The sequence below is a fragment of the Cebidichthys violaceus genome, unplaced genomic scaffold (assembly GCF_023349555.1).
Source record: "Cebidichthys violaceus isolate CVI_PGR_0920_01 unplaced genomic scaffold, fCebVio1.0.p SCAF_12, whole genome shotgun sequence".
Classification (NCBI taxonomy): Eukaryota; Metazoa; Chordata; class Actinopteri; order Perciformes; family Stichaeidae; genus Cebidichthys; species Cebidichthys violaceus.
Window position 1 is genome coordinate 7,571,393 of NW_027176285.1, and position 24,761 is coordinate 7,596,153.

At 41.8% G+C, this 24,761-nt stretch overlaps 1 protein-coding gene across 2 annotated transcripts; it reads left to right on the top strand.

Moving 5' to 3' along the window:
* Window positions 1–845: 845 nt before the first annotated feature.
* Window positions 846–24,204, top strand: LOC137869010 (serine/threonine-protein kinase Nek6-like). 2 transcript variants are annotated; one of them, XM_068706089.1, is made up of 11 exons: window positions 846–1,022; window positions 9,781–9,901; window positions 12,319–12,419; window positions 13,893–14,033; window positions 16,174–16,236; window positions 16,455–16,565; window positions 17,324–17,432; window positions 17,844–17,951; window positions 18,197–18,291; window positions 22,353–22,466; window positions 22,816–24,204. In XM_068706089.1, exons 3-11 carry the CDS (start codon window positions 12,342–12,344, stop codon window positions 22,924–22,926), a joined length of 930 nt encoding a protein of 309 aa, XP_068562190.1. In that variant the 5' UTR covers window positions 846–1,022; window positions 9,781–9,901; window positions 12,319–12,341; the 3' UTR covers window positions 22,927–24,204. The 2 variants fall into 2 exon arrangements, with proteins under 2 accessions (XP_068562190.1, XP_068562189.1); XM_068706088.1 differs by lacking the exon at window positions 9,781–9,901.
* The last annotated feature ends 557 nt before the right edge of the window (window positions 24,205–24,761 follow it).

Sequence of the window (24,761 nt, forward strand, 5' to 3'; positions counted from 1 at the left end):
ACTGATACCAGGCGGCAACCTCCGGATCTGCCGAGTGAAGCCAATGCGCAAGAGTCTTAAAACTTGCATTCTCTCTTCTGTGATTGACAGGTCGCTGCCGCTACCGGAGACGTGTACGACGTCTATACAACACTCCTTCATATTCCAAATATAGTAACTTCCATTCACTGGTTGCAAAAAAGCAAGGATGACAACGGCCAAATCACCAAACCAGAGGCTTCATAGCGGCAGTCTGTAAACCAATGGGTGACATCACGATGACTAGGTCTACTTCTTAGTCTATACCTGAGATCAAGAAATTGAAGTGAAAGCAAAAAGTGTGACAAGATGCCCCGCTCTCCCCTATATTAGGAAAGGGGGGGCTGGCTACTTGGGCTCATGACCTCTGCAAGTCTAAAGTCTTGGCTACGGCTCTGACTTGAGTAAATACGTTCCACATAAATAAACTAAAATATCAATCTAGATATGCCAAATACGGATTTGGGCTGGCAGTCTGAACAAGGCCAAAATGTGGAAGAATCTCCTGTTAGATCAGACTTCAATACTCATATGGCTACCTAATTCTTTTCTTACTTTCTGTCACGTGCGTAAATACACTCATATCATATATCTTCAAACAATGGCCCTATCCCACGTGCAAGGGGCCGAGTGAAGAGAGAGGGAGCTGTGACATTTGACCTACTTTTTCAGAAAACACTTGTAACAACAACCTCACCACCACTTTGGGTTCTCTTTGCATATCCATAGTCTCTTATTCGTAATCTTGTTAAGCGGCGAGCAGCCTGCGTGGCAGCAGTGGCACTATGACCACAGAGAAACAGCGCGCGCGCGCGAGAGAGAGAGAGAGAGAGAGAGAGAGAGAGAGAGAGAGAGAGAGAGAGAGAGAGAGAGAGCGCGCGAGAAAGAGAGCGAGACTCGGGGGAGGGAGTCTGTCTGTCGGTGAGGGGTTGCACAACAACGCGGATCAATGTAACTAGTAGAAACTGTTTCAAGTGAACAGGACATTACTGACTCCTCTTCAGGTAAGACTCATTTACATCCGGGACACTAATGTAAACAGCTAGCTGGCTTAAATCATGCACGAGCGAACTGTTGACATTGACTCGTGTGGTATTGTCGCATGAGACGCCTTCACAAACCAGGGGGCAACGTTACAGTCTGTTTACTCAGTTTGGAAAGTGGCAAAAAAAAGCTCGTTGGCGCACATCTTGCTAGCAACCACGTTAGCCTGCGGCTCTTTACACCATATGGACATGATATGTACCCGTTACCCTGGACGGAAACCAGGCTGCATCGATTCTTGCTATCTGCTTTAATTAAACTAATACCTGAATTCTATGCAGCACCAGTGCAATGTCAGGTCAGCAGATAACCAATAGCTTGGACTATTGAGACTGAATTGTATCTTCAATTTCACCTGGTCACATTTTGCTTTGACACGTGGCCACTGCCAATTAAGTCAGTTTAAAGCTCAGTCTAACTTACTTAAGTTATGCAAGGTATTGCTAACTTCTGCAGGTTATTTTTCTGAAAATGGCATTTAGAAAAATTATAGTCTAGTCTTCAATAAAACTTATTTTAACCACATGCATATAATTACATTACAATGCAACATTGTCACCTTTTCCTTCCCTTTCAAGTTAGGTAAAAAGCTATTGAGTATGGCTTCTGGCATAAAATGTGATACTATAGATAAGACAACATTTAGGGACCAAGTGTGCCGACTCATTCCAAGACACTCTTATTCCTCCAAGCGAGGAGAACGTGATACATTTTACATGCAGTGTGACAGCAGAGCCTCATATCTGTGTTTATGGTGTGTGTGGTTTGTGGATGTCTGTGGGTATTAAGGAACATTATGTGGAATACTGAATGTGTAAGGCTGAAAGGGGGCCGGGTGTGGGGTGGGCGGCGGTGAAGTTATGAGGATGCCTGTAACGGGCTAAAATGACTCGCGTGTCAGCTGTGGCAGTGGAGCCGGTGTGACTGAGCTGGTTTGTATCAACCCAGCGGGAAGCCACGTCTTCACACGTCCTCGCTGACATGCAGCTCGACCGCTACTCTCCGGCCTTATGGCTATTTGAGGTTCGGAGGAAGTGTCTCCAAAGTTTGAAAATAGACGAATGCAGTTATGCAGCATGGTTATTAATTGCAATATTTTTGATCGAAGTATTTGGTCCAAAAAAACTAGATTTTCTCAACCTTGCCCCAAAAGTCTCACACTTGCGTAGGCGCGCAATAATACAGTTTATGCATAGTCTGCAAGGTTACGTGTTTTATGCCAAGAACAAGGCAAAACGCTCTAGATACATCAATGTTTTAATAGATGACATAAAAAATACTTGAAGTCATTATTTTGTGTCAGACGATCAAAAGTTCTGTTAATTTCCTGTGCAGGAAGGAGGATAATGTACTATAAATTAATCAACATTCCACAATAAACGGAAGAATAAATCAAATAAACCTGACAGGGTCACATTTCATTCATAAAGTAAAGCGAGGGTGCTGTTGAAAAATAAAACTGATCTGAAAGCATCAGAAAGGAAGTCGAGAGACCGAGAGATGACGAACATTAGAGTATTCTGGTGCTGAGAACAAGGAACTTAGTTGTGTTTAAATATACTGAACTTAAAGAGGTGGCTCTTCAGTGGAATCCAAAAAAACTGTTGCTCGAATGGTGTGCAAGGGACTGTTGATCAGTGTTTTATGTTCAACAAACTTATTTTTATTTCATTATTAACATTTTGCATGCAGCTTGTGTCTTTTATTTGGCCTCTACCTCTTAGAACATTCTTATTCCTATTTTGATGCAAAGATTCTGTTAATTACTGAGTCAGTGGTTTGAAAATGAAACAAAAGTGCGAAGGTAGAAAGACGTGAGCTTACCAGACATGCTCTTGTTTAAGTTTTGACAAATTGCTCCCCTGGTTTCACAATTGTCTCGTATTTTCTTGTATTTCTCTGGTAAGAACAATCAACCTAATTTAAAGGGACAGTAAGATAATACTTTCTGGTAGGAAACAAACTTTGCAGACTCAGGAGTTACGCCACGATGACGGGACCTCTAAACTCTACAGATCACTTACTTGTTTGGCCAGTCAGTGATGCCTCAAAAGCAGCTGACATCATGAGATGCCCTTATGGAATGTCAGGTATTCAGCGAATGAGAGGGGGCAAACCAAGAGTGACCGTCAGGCGGTTGAAATAGCTGGCGAGAGCAGAAATGAAAAGATGAGATGTGGGGAAAGTGTAGTAGAGCAGGTTGAAATCAATGATGCAATCCTGACATTTAACATTTGAAGTGTCCTTTTTTGTTCTGATTTAAGTGTGAAATTTAATTTTTTATTTAAATTTATGTTGAATTTATTCTCTCCAGAGAGAGAGTGCCCAGGCTCACATAAAATGGGCTGACCTTTCAGCTAATCAGTTTTGCTCTGCTTTTAATTTGTTTTAAATATATATTTCTTTTAACTGTTTAACTGATAGTAATATTTAAAATTTGTAGTGTTGGTTAACGGTTAATTATTAACGTCCCTATTTCCCAGGGAAACAAGAACCTTTTAAAGAACTGAGGAACCTAAACCTGTGCTTCGACCGGGAAAACCAGGGACTAAATTTAGTTCCTGTACAATAGGTCCAGGTGTAAAAGAAGTACCTGCTGTGGGGTTAGTGCTCTCTGATGGTTGAAGGACTTTTGAGGCGGAGGTTGCAGCCCCCGCCATCATTGACTGGTCAAACACAGACACTGGCGCTTCAACAACTTGTGTACTGCTTCATTCACAAAACAAGGAATTACTCCAGGATCAATATGAGCTTGACCCCCCCCCCCCCCCCCCCCCCCACACACACACACACACACACACACACACACACACACACACACGTGTTGGCAACTGCTCAAGATTGCTCATCAAGTTGATTGATTTTAACTTTGGAGGCGGAGAAAGAATAGACAGTGGCTGATTGCACTAGCCATGCCAGGTGCCCTAAAATAGTGTGTGAGCGTTCAGGTTCATTAGTTCAGTTCACCTTCCACCAAAAACATGGCTATATTAAATGAACATGCTCTTTGACTGTGAATAACCATCATACACTCAGCAGATCATCTACTGTGGAGACAGGTACTCTGGGGTTTAAGGTCTCCTTTTCCACCTCTACATGTCTGCTTTTCCTTCATTCATTTAATCAAACTCAAACTCAGAATCACACAACAGTAAACACAAAGAACAGGATGACTCTGTTCTAATGTGTAAAAACAGTTTCAAACGCTGTCTTGGTAACCTCAACCATTGGCAGTCAATGCCTAACCGCAACCATTTGAGTTCAATGCCTAACCTCAACCATTGGAGTTCAATGTCTAACCTCAACCATTGCAGGTCAATGTCTAACCTCAGTCATTGGATGTTAATGCCTAACCAACCATTGCAGGTCAATGCCTAACCTCAACCATTGGCGGTCAATGCCTAATCTCAACCATTGCAGGTCAATGCCTAACATTAACCATTGCAGGTCAATGTCTAACCAACCATTGAGGTCGATGCGTAACCTCAACCATTGGAGGTCAATGCCTAACCTTGATCATTGGAGGTCAATGTCTAACCTCGACCGTTGGAGGTCAATGTCTAACCTTGTTTTTTAAATCTTACATTTATCTAATTGCCTAATCTACAGTTCTTAAGATGTGGTGAAAACGCAAATCGGAATGTATAAAAGGGACCTAGTTTCATTCCTCTGGTTTGAAAAGTTCTATTTGTTTGTTCATCAGCCTTTTATTACCTTTCTTAAACAGAATTCACACCCGAGTGTTTGTGTGGAATGTGAATAAAGTAGCTGAAGGAAGGTTTTGTGCCAGTTTGTCTGTTCATTTTATTGGATAGTGACAGAAGAGGTCTGAGAATATTGCATTTATTTTGGAGGTAAATACAGGCCTCAGGAAGTTTTGTCTGGTGGGTGGGTAATGTGTGTGTAGTAAGCTGTGTGACATAACCCCTAATTGTTAATTTGGCATATTTTCTTGTTATTTTTATTTTAATAGAATTCTTTTAGTCCAGTTCATTGACCTTATTGCCATGTCGCCTGGCAGTCCTGTCTGTGATGCATGTTGCACCCACAAACACCTGGGAACTCTTTGCATTGGCTGATAGTTTCCCGGTGAAATGTCTGCTTAAACGTCCTTTGAAGTACTGGAATGTTGTGTTATGGTGTTATGTGGTGTTATCTCTCTAACTGCGGTGGACTCGTGACTAACTCCACTACAGGGGGCTGGAGTCTATCCCAGCATGCTTTGGGCAGGAGGCAGGGTACACCCTGCTCTGTCTGCCAGTCTATCACAGTGTGAACACCCATATGAGCAAATATATTCTCACTCTACTACTAGACTAAGAATTTAGAAAAGGAGTTGTTTTCAATCCAACCCTTTGAATGTGAAGAATCGCCCTCCTACTATTTCATTAGAAGTTTCTGTAGCATTCATGTGAGGGCAGATTTTCATTGGGACAGGAAGAGGAAACAGATGTGTGGGTTCATGTTGAACATGTGAACAGAAATGAAAAAAAGTCCAAAGGAAAGCACCTCTCAGGGTCTGGTTGCAGTCACTGTTTTTTCCTGGTATTATTCTGAATTTGGAAAGAAAACAACAGGAAGAAAAATGGGAAAATGAAAAACCTCCACGTCTTGGGTGATCCAATCACAAGTGGGTTGAAGTGAGGTCCTTGTGTGTGCATGATTTGTCTTTTGGGGTTTACTTTACTATAGCTTACTTTTCTGGTGTAGTACCATGGTAGTCCCACCGTGGGTCCAGCCCGGACAGCCAAGCTCTATCTGCTCCTCAGCGGCATCCTGACGCCATAGTCCACTACTTAACCAATAGTGGATGGCTTCATTCTCTAGGACGGATTAAAAAAAAAGAAGTAATATGGGTCCCCAAAAATAGATTGGGCATCCTTTAATATACCTAGGCAGCCCGCCAAAGTAAAGTCCATGTGTCAGAAACACCAATGTTGCTCAGACCGCCTCCGAATGCGGTGGATCTGCTCGATGACACCTATCATATTTGTTCATGGTTATACTACCAAACTACAGCATTATACCCTGCAAGTCCACCATGGATCACACAGGCTGAAGACAGGAGCCGACTGTATACATCTGACAGCACCAGCTCACATGGTGCCACTAGGATCAAGGACCGACATTCTTGTAAAGTTTATTGACGTTCGCTTCCTGACTAGTGTAAAAAAGTGTGTGTGTGTGTGTGTGTGTGTGTGTGTGTGTGTGTGTGTGTGTGTGTGTGTGTGCGCGTGTGTGTGTGTGAGAATGAGAGACAGAAAAGAAGCAGGGATCGAGGGAGTAGGTGCGAGTGCATGAAATGTATAAAACTAAATTTTTTGTAATACATTTTGGGTAAATTAGTTATTAGTAATCAGGAAACGATCAGTAAATTAGTCTTTATATGAATAGACTAATATGAAAAATAGTCATTTGATGAATTGCTGCAGAAATAATCGTTAATTAATTAATGAATTAATGATTAATTGTTTAACACCCCTACACGGAGCGCTGTTCTAAAATATATTCTACAGTTTTCTGGCTGAGACGATGTGTAACAGTCGACAGTCATAAAAGAAATCATAAAATCTTCGCATTTGATAACCGGAGAGTTGATTTCTTTTGGCGTGTGAGAGATTTTTGAGTCTTGCATGCCAACAACAGCACAGTCCTCATTAACAGCAGCCCGACATGTGGGCTGTAACCTAAGTCATGGCATGAGGCATTGCCAACATTTTAATGGTTAGGGGAGCTGAGTATGTTAAGGTGAGCACAAGTTAGCACATGTACACTCAGCTAAATGCTTAAAGGGGGGGGGGGGGGGGGTTGTTTCAACATGACCTATGTTAGACATTTTAGAAGCTATTTGTGGTCAAACGTTATTAATACATCAGTGCTTGGCAATAATACCTCCAGGAAATCAGAAAGTGTGAACGCTACGGATTTCAACGTGTTGGTTTGGAGAGAAGAAGGCCCGAGGTCACTCTGTGGCTCGCTCTCAGCGATCGTTAGGCAATGGCCGTCTCATTTCCAGTTCAAACTGGAGTAAGGCCTCTGTCATCATGAGTCATCACCACAGACACCCAGTGTGCCTCAACTCCACTGTCAGAAAAGAGCGATTAGCAGTTAGTTCACAATATATGTAGTCCAGCTCAAACTGAGGTAGATTAAAGCTCATTTTCTTTTTGCTCTGTTAGCCCCGCTAGCAGTCATGTATGGATGTAGAATTGTTATTTATTTTCTATTTACTAGTGAATATTGGTGACTTTACTTCTCATAGAGAACTGTGATCTCTGAGCCAGGAAACATCCCTGCAGACCCTCTTTTTGGGCCAATATCCTGCATTCCAGGATGTGTCGCGCACACACACACACACACACACACACACACACACACACACACACACACACACACACATATACACACACACACACACACACATACTGTGAACTCTGGGAACAGAGGACACAGAGGCTGACTTTTCAATGCAAAATGAAATGTACATGAATTGATGTGTTATGCTTAACTAACTTACAGAAAATGTAGGAAGCTTGTTTAACAGCAGGAACCACATCTGTCTGGGTGGCTGCTTAACTCTTTTACACATTCCTGAGGACCACTTAAGACCGTGGACTTGCATTGATACTGACGTATATTGAGTTGAGTTCACCCATTCATCTGCTCTGCATACATACAGTATGCATATAGACAGACATACGTACAGTGCTGTGAAAAAGTATTTGCCCCCTTCTTGGTTTCTTATTGTTTTGCATATTTGTCACACTTAAATGTTTCAGATCATCACATTTTTTTTAATATTAGACAAAGATAACATGAGTAAATACAAAATGCAGTTTTTAAATGATGATTTAATTTATTAAGGGAGAAAAGCTATCCAAACCTACTTGGCCCTATGTGAAAAAGTAATTGCCCCCCCTTGATAAATCTTGAATCAACTGTGTTTTTTTGGAAAGCTGAGTTCAATTTCACTAGCCACACCCAGGCCTGATTACTGACAGACCTGTTGAATCAAGAAATCACTTAAATAGAACCTGTCTGAAAAAGTGAAGTTGGCTAAAAGATCTCAAAAAGCAACACATCATGCCTCCATCTAAAGAAATTCAAGAACAGATGAGAAACAAAGTAATTGCCATGAATCAGTCTGGAAAGACCCCAGAACAACATCTCAAGAACTGCAGGCCTCACTCGCCTCAGTTAAGGTCAGTGTTCATGATTCAACAATAAGAAAGAGACTGGGCAGAAATACTTTTGGTCAAATATTCTGTGGACTAACGAGACAAAAGTTGAACTTTTTGGAAGGTGTGCGTTCCGTTACATCTGGCGTAAAACTGACACAGCATTTCATAAAAACAACATCATACCATCAGTCAAACATGGTGGTGGTATTGTGATGGTCTGGGGCTGCTTTGCATCTTCAGGACCTGGACAACTTGCCATAATTGATGGAACCATGAATTCTGCTCTCTACCAGAACATCCTGAAGGAGAATGTCCGGCCATCAGTTCGTGACCTCAAGCTCAAGCGCACTTGGGTTATGCAGCAGGACAATGATCTGAAACACACCACCAAGTCCACCTCTGAATGGCTCAACAAAAGCAAAATGAAGGTTTTGGAGTGGCCTAGTCAAAGTCCGGACTTAAATCTGATTGAGATGCTGTGACGTGAGCTTAAACAAGCTGTTTATGCTCAAAAACCCTCCAATGTGGCTGAATTAAAACAATTCTGCAAATAACACTGGGCCAGACTTCCTCCACAGCGATGTGAAAGACTCATTGCCAGTTATCGCAAACGCTTGATTGCAATTGTTGCTGCCAAGGGTGACAAAACCAGTTATTAGGTTTAGGGGGCAATTACTTTTTCACAAAGGGCCAAGTAGGTTTGGATAGCTTTTCTCCCTTAATAAATGAAGTCATCATTTAAAAACTGCATTTTGTATTTACTCGGGTTATCTTTGTCTAATATCAAAATTTGTTTGATGATCTGAAACATTTAAGTGTGACAAATATGCCAAACAATAAGAAACCAGGAAGGGGGCAAATACTTTTTCACAGCACTGTATATGTTTTCTTCATAACAACAGACGTTATAACATGATTGACATCTATGAGCCGGTTGAATTCATCAGGTTTTATTCAGTGTGCGATATCAGACGTTTGAGTATCATTCAGCTACTGAGGGCCAGCTTTCAAAGATTTTATACCAGACAAGTCAGGAACCAGTTCTCATTTACAATGACCACCTGACCAAAAGGGCAGCAACAGGAGGCCAGTCATTATAAAACAAAGTAAAACATAGAAACATCTCAAACAAAAACTACAACGTCATAATATGTTCAATATATAATATTAATAATATAGTGTTCCTGGAGAAGCAAACTCAGAACCAGGTGCAGTGATCATAGACTATGGTATGTAATGAGTAGTGAAGGAGGGAACAGAATGAGGGTTTGGACTTTTAGCTTCTTTTCCAGCCGCTTGGAGCAGCAGACTGACGGTGCAGACTTTTGGAATGACCATGTTGATGAAGTACCTAGAGTGTACATTGCAGTTACTGTTGGAGATGATGAGTAGTTAGTGTAGGTATGAGGTTTTTTTTAATCAATGATAGTTTTATAGATGAACTGATACCAGTGGATTAATCTTTAGGTATGGAGTGATGGCCAGTAGACTAGAGAGTACAGGCTTGCAGTGGTGACCATCTCTTTCTTCTCTTTAGCCTCTGAAGAAACCCCAAAGGCTGACATCCAGCCATCTTTAAAAGAAAGAAACTGAACTCCACCGTATCTGGTAAACGCTGCCAGCATCTCTGCCACCAGTACGGCCGAGCGGACCGGAGAGTGAGTTGAGAATCGACAGCCCGTTACCTCCAGTGCAACTTTTCCCCTGGCTGTTGGAACCGGCAGATGAAATGTTACGTTTTTCGGTCACTTCGGGGTCAATGCTAATGAACTAATTAAGAAGCGTTCATAAGTAGGATATCCCGATCAAAATACAAAGAACAGCTCCTGAATTGCTTCACATGTTCCGTTGTGCCTCCCAAACTCTCAGCTGCTGATGAATGCACATTAATGCGATGTGATTGGTCAATGTTAAAGCGCTCCTCTTCTGTGTTTCCACAAGTTAATATATTTGCCAAATATGTCCTTTACTGGTTTTACCTGGTATACAGTATACGGTGGTCCTCCTCCATTCTGAAATGACTCATTGTTGTTTTCATTGCATTCGTTCATCATTCATTCACTCATCAGTTGTATGCATAGTCATAAGTTCAGTAAATGGTTTTATTCATAAAGAACCTGATCATGTGGTTTATGTGTATGAAGTATTACATCCCTGTACTCAGTAGCAACCTTCAGACCAAATTAATTAATTGCCATTGTTTTTCCCAAGTTAAATTCTGTTTGTTTAATATGTATTATGATTATTTCTGATTGCCAAAGACAAGTGCCATCACTGTCCTCTTTTATACAAATTCATATGTTTACCATGTATATTTTTGGAGCATCTTGAGACTTATTAATCATTGTTACATATTTTGGTAACAGTTAATGCATTTATGCTACAACTATATGTATTCTTGTATCACTAGAAACTTGTTCTTATATCCAAATGAATGGTTTTGACTTTCTACGCATACGGAAGTGAGTCTATAGTGAAAGCTCGTAGGCAGGAGCCGCACATGTGCATTTAGGTCATTTAGAATCATTTGACCTCATGCAAGAACATTTAGGTATTCTTATCTGAACTCCCGCCTCCTTGTTTCCTATGGTGGCCTTGTACGAGTGTTTCCACGTCAGATTCAGTAAACGCTCCTGTCTTCAGATAACTGTGTAAATGAGCAGCGTCAACATGACGAAGGCCAGCTGTGCATACGTGAGCGCACATTCACGAGAGTAGCACATTAGCATAATAAACGGCCCAATAACACCATATAAGGAGTGTCATATATTGAAGCCCTGCTGTTGGAGATCCAAAGAGGAAAGTCTTTCATTTTTAAGGAATTAAGGGACCTGCTATAGACCAGTAATGGAGACCAATGATGAGTACTGTAGAGGACCTGTCACCTGAGGGTCAAGGGGCGGGCTCAAACCATTTAAGATAACATATTACCAGTGCAGTGTTATACAATAGCATCAATAGACGGTTAAAACGGTGACGTCATTAAGCTATGTGGATACTTTTACTGTTCTATGGGTCTATAATTCACATTGCAGAGTCTAACAGGAGAACGTCAACACAACTGTGAAGTGTAATTTTATGGGTTTTCAATCTCAAAATGCCTTCAAAGCAATTAAATATACAATTCATGAGTGAGAAACTCATTTTTGAAAAGACTAACTGCACACGACTCTTAGGACAGGACTTGACCACTCGTACGTTCTCTTTGTACCCGAGAGGAAACTCTGAATAAGAGAGAACTGGTGAACGCGGTTCATACCAGCCACTTGAGAACTAATCTGTTCATACATTATGATTATCTACAGCATGTCAGGTCATTAATAAGCCAGTAGTTGTTTGTTGTGGACCAAAGTGTTGGACATGCGCACAGAATTACTAGCCAACAGACACTGCCATCCTTCACCACCGTGTCCTAAAGGAACCACTGCTCTAGTGGCCTCTTTTACAGCAAAATGCCGTTCACTGTAGTCAGTCTGTCTACTGTGTTAGTTTACAGGCAGTACAGTAGAAAGAGAAGGTATCAAGAAGATTCAGTTCTGTTTGTAACGTGGCAGATTTCAATGAAATTTGGTTCAACCGTTAACCTGTCAGTGTTACCAGTTCCATAACATAATGCAGTGATTTGGGGCGATTTTCCTATTGAGCTCCGCTTGTCAGAAGAAGTTCTTAAAGTACTTACCAGTCTCAATGCTGTCATTACTGATTTGCAATATTGCAAATGTCAGCATGTGCATATTCCTTTAGCTTATTAGTTCTCAGAGACACACACACACACACACAGACACCGACACTGTGTCATGTGGCACAGTCAGTATGAAAGTTTTGATGATGCATTAAGTGACACATAGATGTGATATCACTGGCGTTTCCTGCTGTAAATCAGTTTAACTCGTGTGGGCCACGTGCAGCCGGCAATCAGGTCACCTTGCTTTCATGCTTTCTCTCTCTCCTGCCTCTTATCACTCCAGTAGTTAGTTTAAAAAGAAACAGAAAATGTATTCTCTCATGTTAAAATCCTCTGAGACTCTAAATGTGCAGAATAATTGAAGATGTGATCATTTATCTTCTGTTACAGGAGTTGGTGGTTGTGATGCTACCATGGAGGCACAGAACAACAACCAGCCCACCTTAGACAACCACAACAATCTCTACAAAACACCCGGTCAGGAGGATCAGGTAGGGCATTCAACCCATATAGTAGACCGGTTCAACCTACTTGCGCTTTAGAAAATCTAAATGTTACTTATTCTAAAACGTGTCTGTCATATTTGACGTATATGTCAACACAATTGATACTTGCAGTTAGCTCCCCCCCCCCAAAGTTAGCTTCTACTGTTTTACACATACTGTGTACATTATGTTTTGTTTACTCTAATGGACATAAAAAGGGATAGTTTGACATTTTTGGAAATATGCTTCTTCTCTTTCTTGCTGAGGGTTAGACGTTCAGATTGAGACCACTCTCATGTCTGTGCCCCAAATATAAAGCTACACCAACAGCATGTTATCTTAGCTTAGCATGACAACTGGAAACAACTATCTTAACTCTGATTAAATGCAGTAAAATCCACCTACCAGCACATCTAAAAGCTCACTAATTTAATCCATTACATCTAATCTTAGAAAAAAGACAGGTTTTCACTGGGTGCTGCACTATTTCTGGGCCTGGTGCAGTCGTTTGTTGGGATCATGACCTCATCGTTCACCGTGAGGTTGCCAGAATCCAGGAAGTCACTACCCGGCACAGAGATGTTCTGGTTCATTACACCCCGTTTAACCACAAGAGATAGAACTTGTTCATCAGTGAGCTTTAGAGGTGCTGGTAGAGCGTTGTCAGGTTTTCACTTTTAGACAGAGCCAGGCTAACTGTGTGCCCCTGTTTCTAGCCTTTATGCTGAGACAAGAAAGAAGACATGCAGATCTCCCAAAATTATCAAATTATTAATGTTATAGCTTAATGAATTGATTTGTCTGCTTTGGACATCCGGACAATGCAATGTAGTCCCCGTTATTTAGAAAAACCCACTCAGACCCTGTTAAGTTCCAAACAGACAGAGCCACAAACATGTTTGAACTGTACAAAAATAATAAGTAGAAGGGGGGACATTGATGGCTACTCAGTGATGAAGGTTTGTGTATTGGAAAACATCTGTAATATTGTTAAGGGAATTTGATATATTGTGATTTTTTCTTTTTTTTTTAAAACCTAATTTTAGGAAAAAATTGTTTATTTTTTATATGCAATCAGAAGAGTGGGATCTGCATTTACATTTGTCACAGTTCCTGTAACATCGAACATCATAGCACTACTTTTTGTACAATCTGAGCCACAGTCTGCCACCAATCATTGCATGTAAACTATGAATTATATTAATCAATAGTGTTTTTGAAAATTAATTACAGTATCACAAAACATAACATCTCCATACTCATGTGTATTGATATTATCTTACACCCAAAAAGTGCAGTAATTGCCTTTTGTTGGCAGGACTGTATTTGCACTTCGGTTCCATCATTATCATTTAAAAGCCACAGTTAAGCATTCAGCCATTTTCCAGAGAGTGAGATTTATTCGATGCAACTAAGCTTCCTGATGCGCTTTAATGCATTACATTGTTAGACCTTTTAATGTGGTGTTTTCATGTACAGAGAAATGTGCCAAGCTGCAAGTACTTCTGCACTCTGGCAAACTTCCGGATTGAGAAGAAGATTGGTCGAGGCCAGTTCAGTGAGGTCTACAAAGCCACGTACCTGCTTGAGGGACAGCTGGTTGCCCTCAAGAAAGTCCAGGTACAGCACTCAGCAGATACTGCTGCAGGACCTTATTCTCAATTCATACATATGGCAAGACTGTTAGCACAGTGCATGTGATTTTGTCAACTGGTCAATTTAATAGTGTTAACATTTTATGTATCATCAAGATTGCCAAAATTGGCAAAACCAAGCTGCATCCTCCGGTTCTGCCGAGTGAAGCCGATGCTTCATGTGTTAAAGCTGCATTCTCTCTAGTGTCCATCAGGGGACGATTCCTCTGGTTGTATAGAAGTCTATGAGAAAATGACTCTACTTCTCTCTTGATTTAATACCTCAGTAAACATTGTAAACATGAGTTTATGGTCTCAATCTCTAGTTTCAAGTCTTCTTCAATACAGCATGATGTTCATTTAGTAAATTATGGTCCATTTAGAGTCAAACAGACCATAAAGCAGGGTATGCTTTAGGGCTGAGCTGCTGTGATTGACAGGTCGCTGCTGCTACCAGAGTTGTATACGGTGTCTCTACGTCACTCCTCCGCATTCCAAATATGGTCACTTCCATTTATCGATTGCAAAAAACGACAACATGGCGACGGCCGTGATCCAAGCTGGCGACGGTAAAATCGATAAACTCGAGGTTTCAAAACAGCGGTCCACAAACCAATGAGTGACATCACGATGACTATGTCCACTTCTTATACACAGTGTACGGGCAAAACTGATAAATTGGCATTGTCAACATGACCGTATTGACCGGCTTTACCTCATCACGAATATATTGGTTTTGAAGAATGAAAAGTATCAATAAATGTCAGTACAGTAACGGCAAAGATATGTTTGAGGTCATTTAGAAACAGTTGCGTGTTTCCATTCAATTGTCAAGCGAATTGTAAGCTGTAAACTTTTGACATGTCGCAAAAAAGAAATGTGATTTCGGGAGGTTTCCATCAACTGGTTTGGAGCAATTAAACTAAACAGTTTTTGTGCTATTGAGGAAGTTTTTTTTATTTCCTTACAGCTTTTCTTAATGCGCATAAAATACGTGAATGGAAACATTGCTAAAGTCACCATTACAAGGACTTGGTCAATGGAATTGGATTTGTATAGCACCTTTCTAGTCTTCCAACCACTCAAAGTGCTTTATACTGCGTCAATACTCACACATTCACACACTGATGGCAAAGGCTACTATGCTAGGTGCCACCTGCACACCAGGAGACACTTGGGGTTAAGTGTCACAGCCGCCTGCACTACATATTCTGTCCTTAGCGGAACATTTTACAGTGTAAGAATCAATATAATTAAGTCTTTAGTCAAAGAACAAATCCTTTTTCTTATTTCAAACAGGCTGGAACTGAAGAACAGCCTTGAACATAAGCTGGATGTACGTGAACTGCGTTGTTAATTAACGTCAACAGCGATGCAAATGTATCTACAAAAGGAGGAAAGCTAATAGTATCTATTTAAAGGAAAAACATAATAGTAGTCTGCATCTTATTTAGGCTACGACAGGTCCTCCTTGTTCAGTCCCAAACAAACTGAGAACAAAACGAAGCAAGTGTGAGGCTCCACTGAATGATTTAAACATGTTAACGAGCCTTGTTTAGCCGTCATAGATGTCTTTTTCTTTAATGGAGAAATTCCTCAACCTCCTCAGGAGCTTCAAGCAGCCGTCTGTCTGCCCGTTGTGCAGCTGGTTTATCTTAGATGGGAAGAGTAAGCCTATTTCTATTCCCTGTGCCTGGAGTCCTGGCTTCACTTTGCCATACTTCATCCACTGCTTCATCAGTTTTGATTTCAGAGATGGCAGCCAGAAGTTCGTCATTTCGGATGTGAATGTCTGCTTCAAGAGAGTCGATTGCTGCTAATATTTTGCTGTTGTCGTTTGATTTGGCTTGGGCCGAGCTAGCTAGGTAGGTCCCGCTAGCATTTACCACGTCCATTCTAAACTTAGCTTGTCTGATTTCTGGCGGACTTGTTCGGTTTAAAAAATAATCGGGCTTCAACTTCCATATTTTTTGCTGGACATCTCCGATTGCCATTGTCTCAAATTTCAGTATTTTAGCGATTCCCTAATTGGTCAATATTGCATAAGATAATGGAATTGGTCGGAGAATCTGGGTCCATTACTAGAACTCATAAATTCATGTTAACTGATATCTTTGTCACTGCAGATCTTTGAGATGATGGATGCCAAGGCCCGTCAGGACTGCATCAAAGAGATAGATCTACTTAAGGTAAAGATGAGCAAACATTACCGCTGTGTTCAGTGGCTCAGTGAGACACACTACTTATTGAATGTAATGTTTAGAGGGAAATATGAGGATAAGAGCAAGAACACTTTGAGCTCAGCTACATTTGATGATTGTGGCAGCTATTGTATGTTGTGTTAACATGAACAAATGACAGATTAGTGCCTGCCAAGAACCATTTCCCTTCTGTTTGTCCACTGCAGCAGCTGAATCACCCCAATGTGATCAAATACCTCGACTCCTTCATTGAAGACAATGAGCTCAACATTGTTCTGGAGCTGGCGGATGCTGGAGATCTGTCCCAGATGATACAGGTCAGAAATCACCAGATAGTCTGCATGGGTTTACTTTGGATTAAAAGAATTAAGTAATTCGAAGTGACCCAGAAAAAGAGATCCCTGTATTGCCCTGTGAATTGACCCTTTGCTAAGCCCCGCCCCCAGCTGCTACTCCATGGAGCCCACACTGTCACTAACTGCACTCCCTGAAGAAATATTATCCAACATTATCACGTTTACACTACATTTAACCACGACTAGCTCCAAATCCACAAAACCAGCCTGAAAATGAAAAATGTATAAATCCATTGCATTAAAGTCTAGTGTGGAGAATGTTAGTTGTCCGGCCATGGTAGGAGCTGACCGATGCTACGCTATTGGCCAGTCTGTGTTCGAGGGGCGGGACTTAGCAGAGGGTCAGTTGTCTCCAAAATGTACTCCCTTTTACCAACATTCATATTTTAGATACTTATCCAATAACCTTTGTATTGAACTGGTTCCCATAACTCCCGGGTCACACTGCCTCCATGAGCGACGTGTGACAGCTGCTGAGCTGAGTCTCTCACACATGTTGTGTTTAAACTGGCCAGAATGTTTAATTTCATTTCATTATAAATGTCATTAATATTCATTTTACACCAAAAAAGATTAAGAACCGTGTGCTCATTTTTAATAATAACAATCCACCATTAAAAGATGTGACAGTCACTGCATTTCCCACAACACCGTGCTGCATCTTCGGTTAAACATCGTAGCTTCTTATGGACTAATAATTCTGCCTTCTATCTGTTTAGTACTTCAAAAAGAAGAGGCGCCTCATCCCAGAGAGGACCATATGGAAATACTTCGTGCAGCTCTGCAGCGCTCTGGAGCACATGCATTCACGCAGAGTAATGCACCGTGGTAAACCGCTACTCACTGGTTCACTCGCCCTCCTCCTCATTCACGTTGTGCACACTTCATCATCTCCACATTGGTATCCTCTGATATATTTCATCCTGTCATCCATCCCTCTGCTCTACCCAAACCATCCTCTCAGCTCTGTTTTGCTTCCATAGTTTTAGTTTTCTTATGACTCTTTCTTACTTCAAATGTTACTCTACAGTCAATATTCAAACACAGCACTTAACATTGCTCATCTTTTTCTACAGCTTACAATGTTCTGATAAGCTCTGTCTAAACATTTCAGGTTTATTGAATGGTTTAAATGTGTGTGTGTGTGTGTGTGTGTGTGTGTGTGTGTGTGTGTGTGTGTGTGTGTGTGTGTGTGTGTGTGTGTGTGTGTGTGTGTGTGTGTGTGTGTGTGAGAACCAGATATCAAGCCAGCCAACGTGTTCATAACCGCCACAGGGGAGGTAAAGCTGGGTGACCTGGGATTAGGCCGCTTCTTCAGCTCTAAAACCACAGCAGCACACTCCTTAGGTAAAGCACATGCAGCACATACTCCACGCATGTATATACACACATGCAAACACATGCATGCAAAAACAATAAGATACAGCTCATTTGTAGAATATTTAAGTGGTGATTCAACAAATCACAGACCTATTTGAAACTCATTTTAAATCAAATCTGATCAATGCTATGATAGGCGTTCATTTTATGTGATAGATTGTGAAGGCAATGAAGGAGTTTTCACTTTTGAAAATGATCATTTGTTTGCTCAGTGGGGACACCTTACTACATGTCACCAGAGAGGATCCACGAGAACGGATACAACTTTAAGTCTGACATCTGGTCCCTGGGATGTCTTCTGTATGAGGTAGGACCACATGCACTTTGACCCATATCGAGAGTGAATTGTTCAGATAAATGACGACTTCCTCACCCTGCAAACCTGGAGACGGCAAAGTGTATTACATGCCGAGATACTAATGACTAGAAATACTGCTTCGCGTCTGTTTGCCCCCGACGATCAGTTCATCCTCGAGTCCGACTTGAGGTTTGTGACAATTCTGAAGAAACTCCCTGAAGGCGAGATATCGCGTTCACGAGAATGGGACGGACTGAAAGACAACTGGAAAACATAACAGCTACGGCCACGGTGGTCCCCGACGCAGAGGCATAGACAGTGTTGGTGAAAATCTACTGGTGATGACCGGTCGTCCGTCTCCTGCTCTTCTGATGGGCAACAGACTGTGTATAAGAAGTGGACGTATAATCATTGTGACGTCACCCGTTGGTTTGTGGACCGATGTTTTGAAGCCTCGAGTTTGCCGTCGCCATCTTGGATTATGGCTGTTGCCATGCTGCTTTTTTCGCAACCGATAAACGTAGGTTACCGTATCAGGACGACGGCCGAGTATCCTCACAGGTCGATGCGCATCTGATGCCACGCGTCAGACCTGTAAGCTCTCTGTGTCTGTTGTGATGGGTCTTATGCGTTCACACTGGGTGTCCTTTAGGACGATGCAGAAAAGAGAATAGAAAAACATGGTGTCTAACTTCACCGTGACTGCTCACTTAGTTTAGAACAAGAGTTAATTATTTCATTAGCTTTTCTGATTTTTAACTTTCGAAGAGTGTAGCTAGCTCTAGTTTGCAGGCTAGATAGCTGCTTTCCCAGCATCTGTCCGTCCAGATGCTTGCCGTCACTGTGGACATAATAACCCCTATTCTTTGTCACATGTTCATGTGTTTCATTGGAATGCATTTTTGAGACAGCCTTTCCCCAGAGACAATGGTGTCACAGTCCTCTGTGCATGTGAGGACGTTTTGACAGAGACTCAATGAGCAGCATTATGTGTCTCATTCATTCTCTGGCTGCATCACCACATCCACCACATGAGATACCAGACTCTCACTCTTCATACCTCCCTCTCCTCTTTCTTTTTTTAACATTGTTTCCCTTTTTACTGCTTCTTTTGCTTTTACTAGTTCTTACTTCTTCACTTTTAAAATTTCACAGCTTACTGCTCCAAAAGTTCATGAAATGCGTCATGTAGTTTCTTTACTTTTAATTTAGAAACAGCTGACGTTTAGACGTAGTTAGCGTCACCTTCCTCAGGATTACATGCTGAAGTTAAGCCCCGCCAGCAGCACAAAATACCACAAATCTCATACTCCCTTTAACACAAGTCAACATTTTAGGATGGGATCTCTTGGCTCATAATGGAGAGGAGGAACAATTACATGGAAGTACTATAGGAGGCATAAAGAAAAAGAAAGCAAGTATTAGAAATAGTAGGAAAGGGATTCATTTGTATGAATGTCATTGAAAAGCTCCTCAGATTATTCTCTATGAAGTGAACCGTCTGATCCAGCAGTGACGTATCAGTTGCCATCACCATGGCAAACACAGCTGATTGAGATGAGCTAAATAGTGCAGTTTGACACACACACACACACACACACACACACACACACACACACACACACACACACGTTTCTCTACTTTCAGAGAGAAACCCCATGCAAACCGTACAGTTTTCCACATATCACCCTTTACAGCCAGCAATTCAGTTTAGCTTCTTTTATACACTATTGGTATTATTCAACTATTCAATTACACCATTTCTTCAAAAATGGGCTTCTCTAGCTTTCTTATGTTTTCTACCACCAGGCAACATGTGCTCACTACAATGTTACATTTTGAAAATTGAGTGTGAAATGGTGCTGAAAGAAATAGAGAAATCAGTTCGCTGTAAGAGCTGAAGAGAGGGTTGAGGCCAAGACGGGACAGAACGCCATGAAGGAGGTCTGGAAGGGAATGAAGCGAACAAAAGCCAGCCTGCCCGCAGAGGACAGGGGGACCTAGAATTTGCTAGTGAACACAACCCCCATCCCCGTGGGCTCCCCCTCCCCAAGGGAAGGACCATCAACATGGCTAACACCCTAACCCCAACCCTACCCCTACCCTAGCCCTAAGCCAGGTGGGAAGAGGGTTCTCCAGCCTCAGAATAAACAAATCTACTGTGCCTGGAAGCTTTAGGTCCAGCGCTTCTTAAATCTTTCTACACTATGGAAAACCACCTGCATGGTTTCCGGTGCCAAAGAGCGGATGTCCCAGCGCTCTCAAAAGACTACACACCTGTGGCACCTACCTCACATGTCATGAGGACCCTTAAAAGGCTTCAGCTGCACCTGAGGACCCTGCAAACTGCTTTGCTGATCTCCAGTCATGGAAACGCACACGAGCAGTGACACAGGAAATTACATTTATACCGTGTAGGATTTTTTTTGTTCAAACAATCTGCTGAACTCTCCTTGTAGTCGTGCTTGTTGATGTTGTCGTTGGCACGTGTTCACAAAAATAGCCTGTTTCCACACATCTTTACGATGTATAGCCTATATCCTCCAAGTGCAACAACAACTTTGGTCCGTGCTGCAAATACTGCAACACATACGGTAAAGTTCCTATTGTTGCAGGCGACCCCTCCTCCAGGTTACCCCTCAACCGCTGTCTTGTGCTCTCATTGGCTGTAAGTCCCCAACAGGTCCAGATGTTTGATTTATACATGGAATGTTTCTGCGATGCATCAGGGAGCCTCTTTGGCTAGCCTCTATCAACAGTTCACACATAGTGCTTGGGCTCCGATTTGCAAAGGGCGAGCCAAAAAACTGCCGCCAAGTGAAAAATCAGGGTTAAAGTCATGTACAGTGAACTGGATCGTGGACTACCCCATTGGCCAGCCACAGCGTGTCAGAGTGGCTGTGCCTCTGAGATGGTGATAAGGGGCACTGGTGCACCTCAAGGAACTGTACTGGAGCCATTCCTCTCCACTATCGACACCTCAGACTGCAGGTGTCATGTCTTGGTATGTGTAAAGTGTATGAATGGTCAGACTGGCCAAATCCCAATATCCCCCCTTACGGACTCAAGGACTTTGAGGCGCGCTCCCGTGAAGTCCGTGAGGGTTTAGGACTGTCCCACTGTCAGATCGTCAAGTGTTTTGAGGGCTCTCTCGCAGACATGTTGAGCCCTTTATGAACCCTTTCCGTAAGTCAGCATGGTATGCTGACTTAGCCTAAGGGAATTACCCACAAGTCATAGCAACGTGACGTTAAACACGGGGTAACCAGTGTACGCATGGAGACGTAAACAAAGAGGATGGCTCACGTGTGTTCAGCCTGTCTTATTATGTTTACTCAGAAACATTAAGGGTTAAAGATGGAAAAAAAATAAACTTGAAATCAGATGTTTATTTATTTATTCATCAAATATTTGATTTTGTCATCGAAGATGTTTTGACAAAAACAAGTACATAGATTATATGAAATGACCTCTCATCTTGTGAGGAAAGAGCCTGAAGACGTTCAAATCAGGGAGTAGAAAGTATAAAATAAATAGCCACAATTATACATCTTATTTTTTGTTGTTTTCATGGTAACGTGATATGCTGCAGCAAAGTGCTGTCCCATTCATATTTACACCATTTCAAGCCCTCGCAGCCTCTCACACTCAACCACTTACCAGGTGATGTAAATTAAGTCCTTGAGGGTTCAGGGCTTAGGGTTGAGGGAGGACATTGGGATTTGGCCACTGACTATCATTTTCCCTTGTTACATAAGGCATTAATGTGTTGGATGTTAGTCAAGAGCAATGTTATTAGGGTATTATTGGACGGGGTAGTCCGAGTTGGTCCTTTGCATTGTTTTTATTTCCAATTCTGTCTCACCTCAGAACAAGGAGTGATATCACAGTGAGCTACTGACCACTGTTTTTTTACTTTTAAAATAGAATTTGAAGCCGAGCTGCACACACACACACACACACAGACACACACACACACACACACACACACACACACACACACACCACTAGTATCTTTCTCCTCCCAAGAATGTCCCTCATCTTTTTTTTTTTTCTTCCTCCGTCTCCAGATGGCAGCGCTGCAGAGTCCGTTTTACGGGGACGAGATGAACCTCCTCTCCCTCTGCCAGAAGATTGAGCAGTGCGATTACCCCCCCCTCCCGTCTGACCATTACTCTGAGAAGGTAGAGCAACACACACCCGACTGTCAGGCCTCAGTCACACTGAAGCCCACCAATGATTCACATCTTTCTCAGGGACAACAAATGTACCGTGAACACAGATATCTACTTTTAACACCAACAGCATCAATAAGGACGAATCCAGTTCTTTTTGTCTATATTTTTATTCTCTCTATAATGAATCACCGTCATAAATAATATGTTGGACGGATGTAAATTGCAACATGACTGGTTGATGGAGGCATACAACTGTGAGGTGATAATTGTAGTTTAAGAATAAAATTGTAGAGGGACTCGTCATGAGATGTGTTACGGTAAGAAAAACTTCTCCTTTAACGGCCACTTTCCACAGCTGCGGGACCTGGTTAGCATGTGCATCAACCCAGACCCAGACCAGCGGCCAGACATCGTCTTTGTGCTGCAGATCGCCAAACAGATGTGCATGTGGACTTCCAGCACTTGAGCAGCATTTCCGCTTCGACCCCCCCCCCCCCGCCCCACCTCGAACCACTTGGCGTTCGCCTTACCTTCATCTTGACAGGAGGAAGATCGTGGAAAGACTTCTGCTTATTTTCTGTGATGGAGGATGTGAAGAGGTGCATTATGGGTGCAGTGGCTGCATTTATGTCCTGTTCTTTAGCTGAGGATAGAGCGCTTTTATTCTCCACAGGGGTTGCATTCCAAGTTCATACACTGTGTGTCAGGTAAAGCGAGGGCAGTAGATATATTGGGAATTCAAATATTCCTGTCGTAATAAAAAAATGTTTTATATCGTCAATTTTTTGTCGATAGCTTGATGCTTAAAACACAACTTTGACATATTTGTTCCATTGACTCAATCAGCAGAAACAGAGCAACGTTAGCATTGATTAGGAGTCGTGTTTGTGTCCACCTGATGACTGGAAGTCTGATATTCACTCTCCTGTTTTTGGTCCCCTGAGGAAATGATCTGTCCTTTAGATGCTGAATGCTCCACTGTGTTCACCAGATAGTTTCCGTAAGTTTGGGTGTCTCCCTCTACCAAAGTGCCTTCTTGTGTGGAGACTGATTTTACAGTGTCCCTGGAGGAACTTAATCATGTCTGCTCAAATCAAATCATCTCAGCGCGGTGATGACTACAGACTTCTAACACAAAGCCGAAGTGTGAACATTGGGGAATTGGAGTTTGAAAGACGGGGATTTTTTTAATAAGGCAGCGACAGTGTTTAACAAAAGATTCTATTGTGTTGCATTTATAGGAAATGTGGGGTCAAGTGCCTCTTTGGTATCTCAGCGTTTGACCGTCCCTTTTTCTAATCTGTCTCTGAAGTCCCCGTACATTATAGAAGTGCAGCACTAAGTCTCTGAAGGAACATTTGTAGTCACCTCTGTACACCGAGACAGTGACGGGAGACGAGCAGCTTCCTGTTGTCTTTTCCTGGTTTCCCAGTCTCAGTGAAGGAACTGTCCCTGCTCCTGGATGTAATACTTAACTATGTTTTGAATTTGTAATGATCCTTATGTATCCTTAATACTTGTGCATATAATTTTCAGTGTTGACAGAAGGAAAGAAGAACTGCATAAACCATGTTTTGTTTGAGTAAAGGACAACCTTGTGATAAAAACAATGTATTCATCATCGTCACTGGGGGAACGGCACAGTACTGAGTGCTGCAGTATCTTTTATTACGTTAAGTCTAACCACACAGGTGTACAAAGTTTATACGTATAAATAAAGATTATTGTTACTGTAAAACTGTCAGAGACGAGATGCTGTGAACGTCATTGGAAGTGACTCGGATTCATTCTTTTATTCAACATCAGGCTTCACTTAAACATTAATTTTCTAACTGTAAAACAAAATGTAAGAAATACATTGATATAAGTTCATTGAATTGATAGTTAAAATCTTGAATTTAAATTTAAGCGTAAACCTTTTTAATGCAGCGACAAATTGGTGAAAACTTCAACAGGAGTTACAATCCCACTGTATGATGTAATATATTATGTAGACAGTCACTGATACCCGATTTATTTGAGTCAGTATCGCCCAATATCGATGCATCCAACATGCTCAGGGACGGGCTTTTATTTTGAAGTTTGAGCCATTTCCTCATTCTTAATTGTAATAATAGGGTATAATGTCATTGTCTATCCTGCTGCACCCCCTGGTGGAGGAACAATTAACTGCAGCCATGACTAGATGTGTATTTCTGATGTAAAGATGAGCGACAGGTTAAAGACAAAAAAACTGAAGCAATGTGTGGAGAAACATCCAGCGATATTAATATCTATAGAAAACACTTTAACCTTCATGAA

Bases quoted from the DNA above. Each gene is read 5' to 3' on its own strand.
- LOC137869010 (XM_068706089.1), top strand. From the start codon at position 12,342: ATGGAGGCACAGAACAACAACCAGCCCACCTTAGACAACCACAACAAT. The intron at 17,952-18,196 runs GTAAAGCACATG...TTGTTTGCTCAG, and splicing joins CACAGCAGCACACTCCTTAG to TGGGGACACCTTACTACATG. The intron at 18,292-22,352 runs GTAGGACCACAT...CTCCGTCTCCAG, and splicing joins TGGGATGTCTTCTGTATGAG to ATGGCAGCGCTGCAGAGTCC.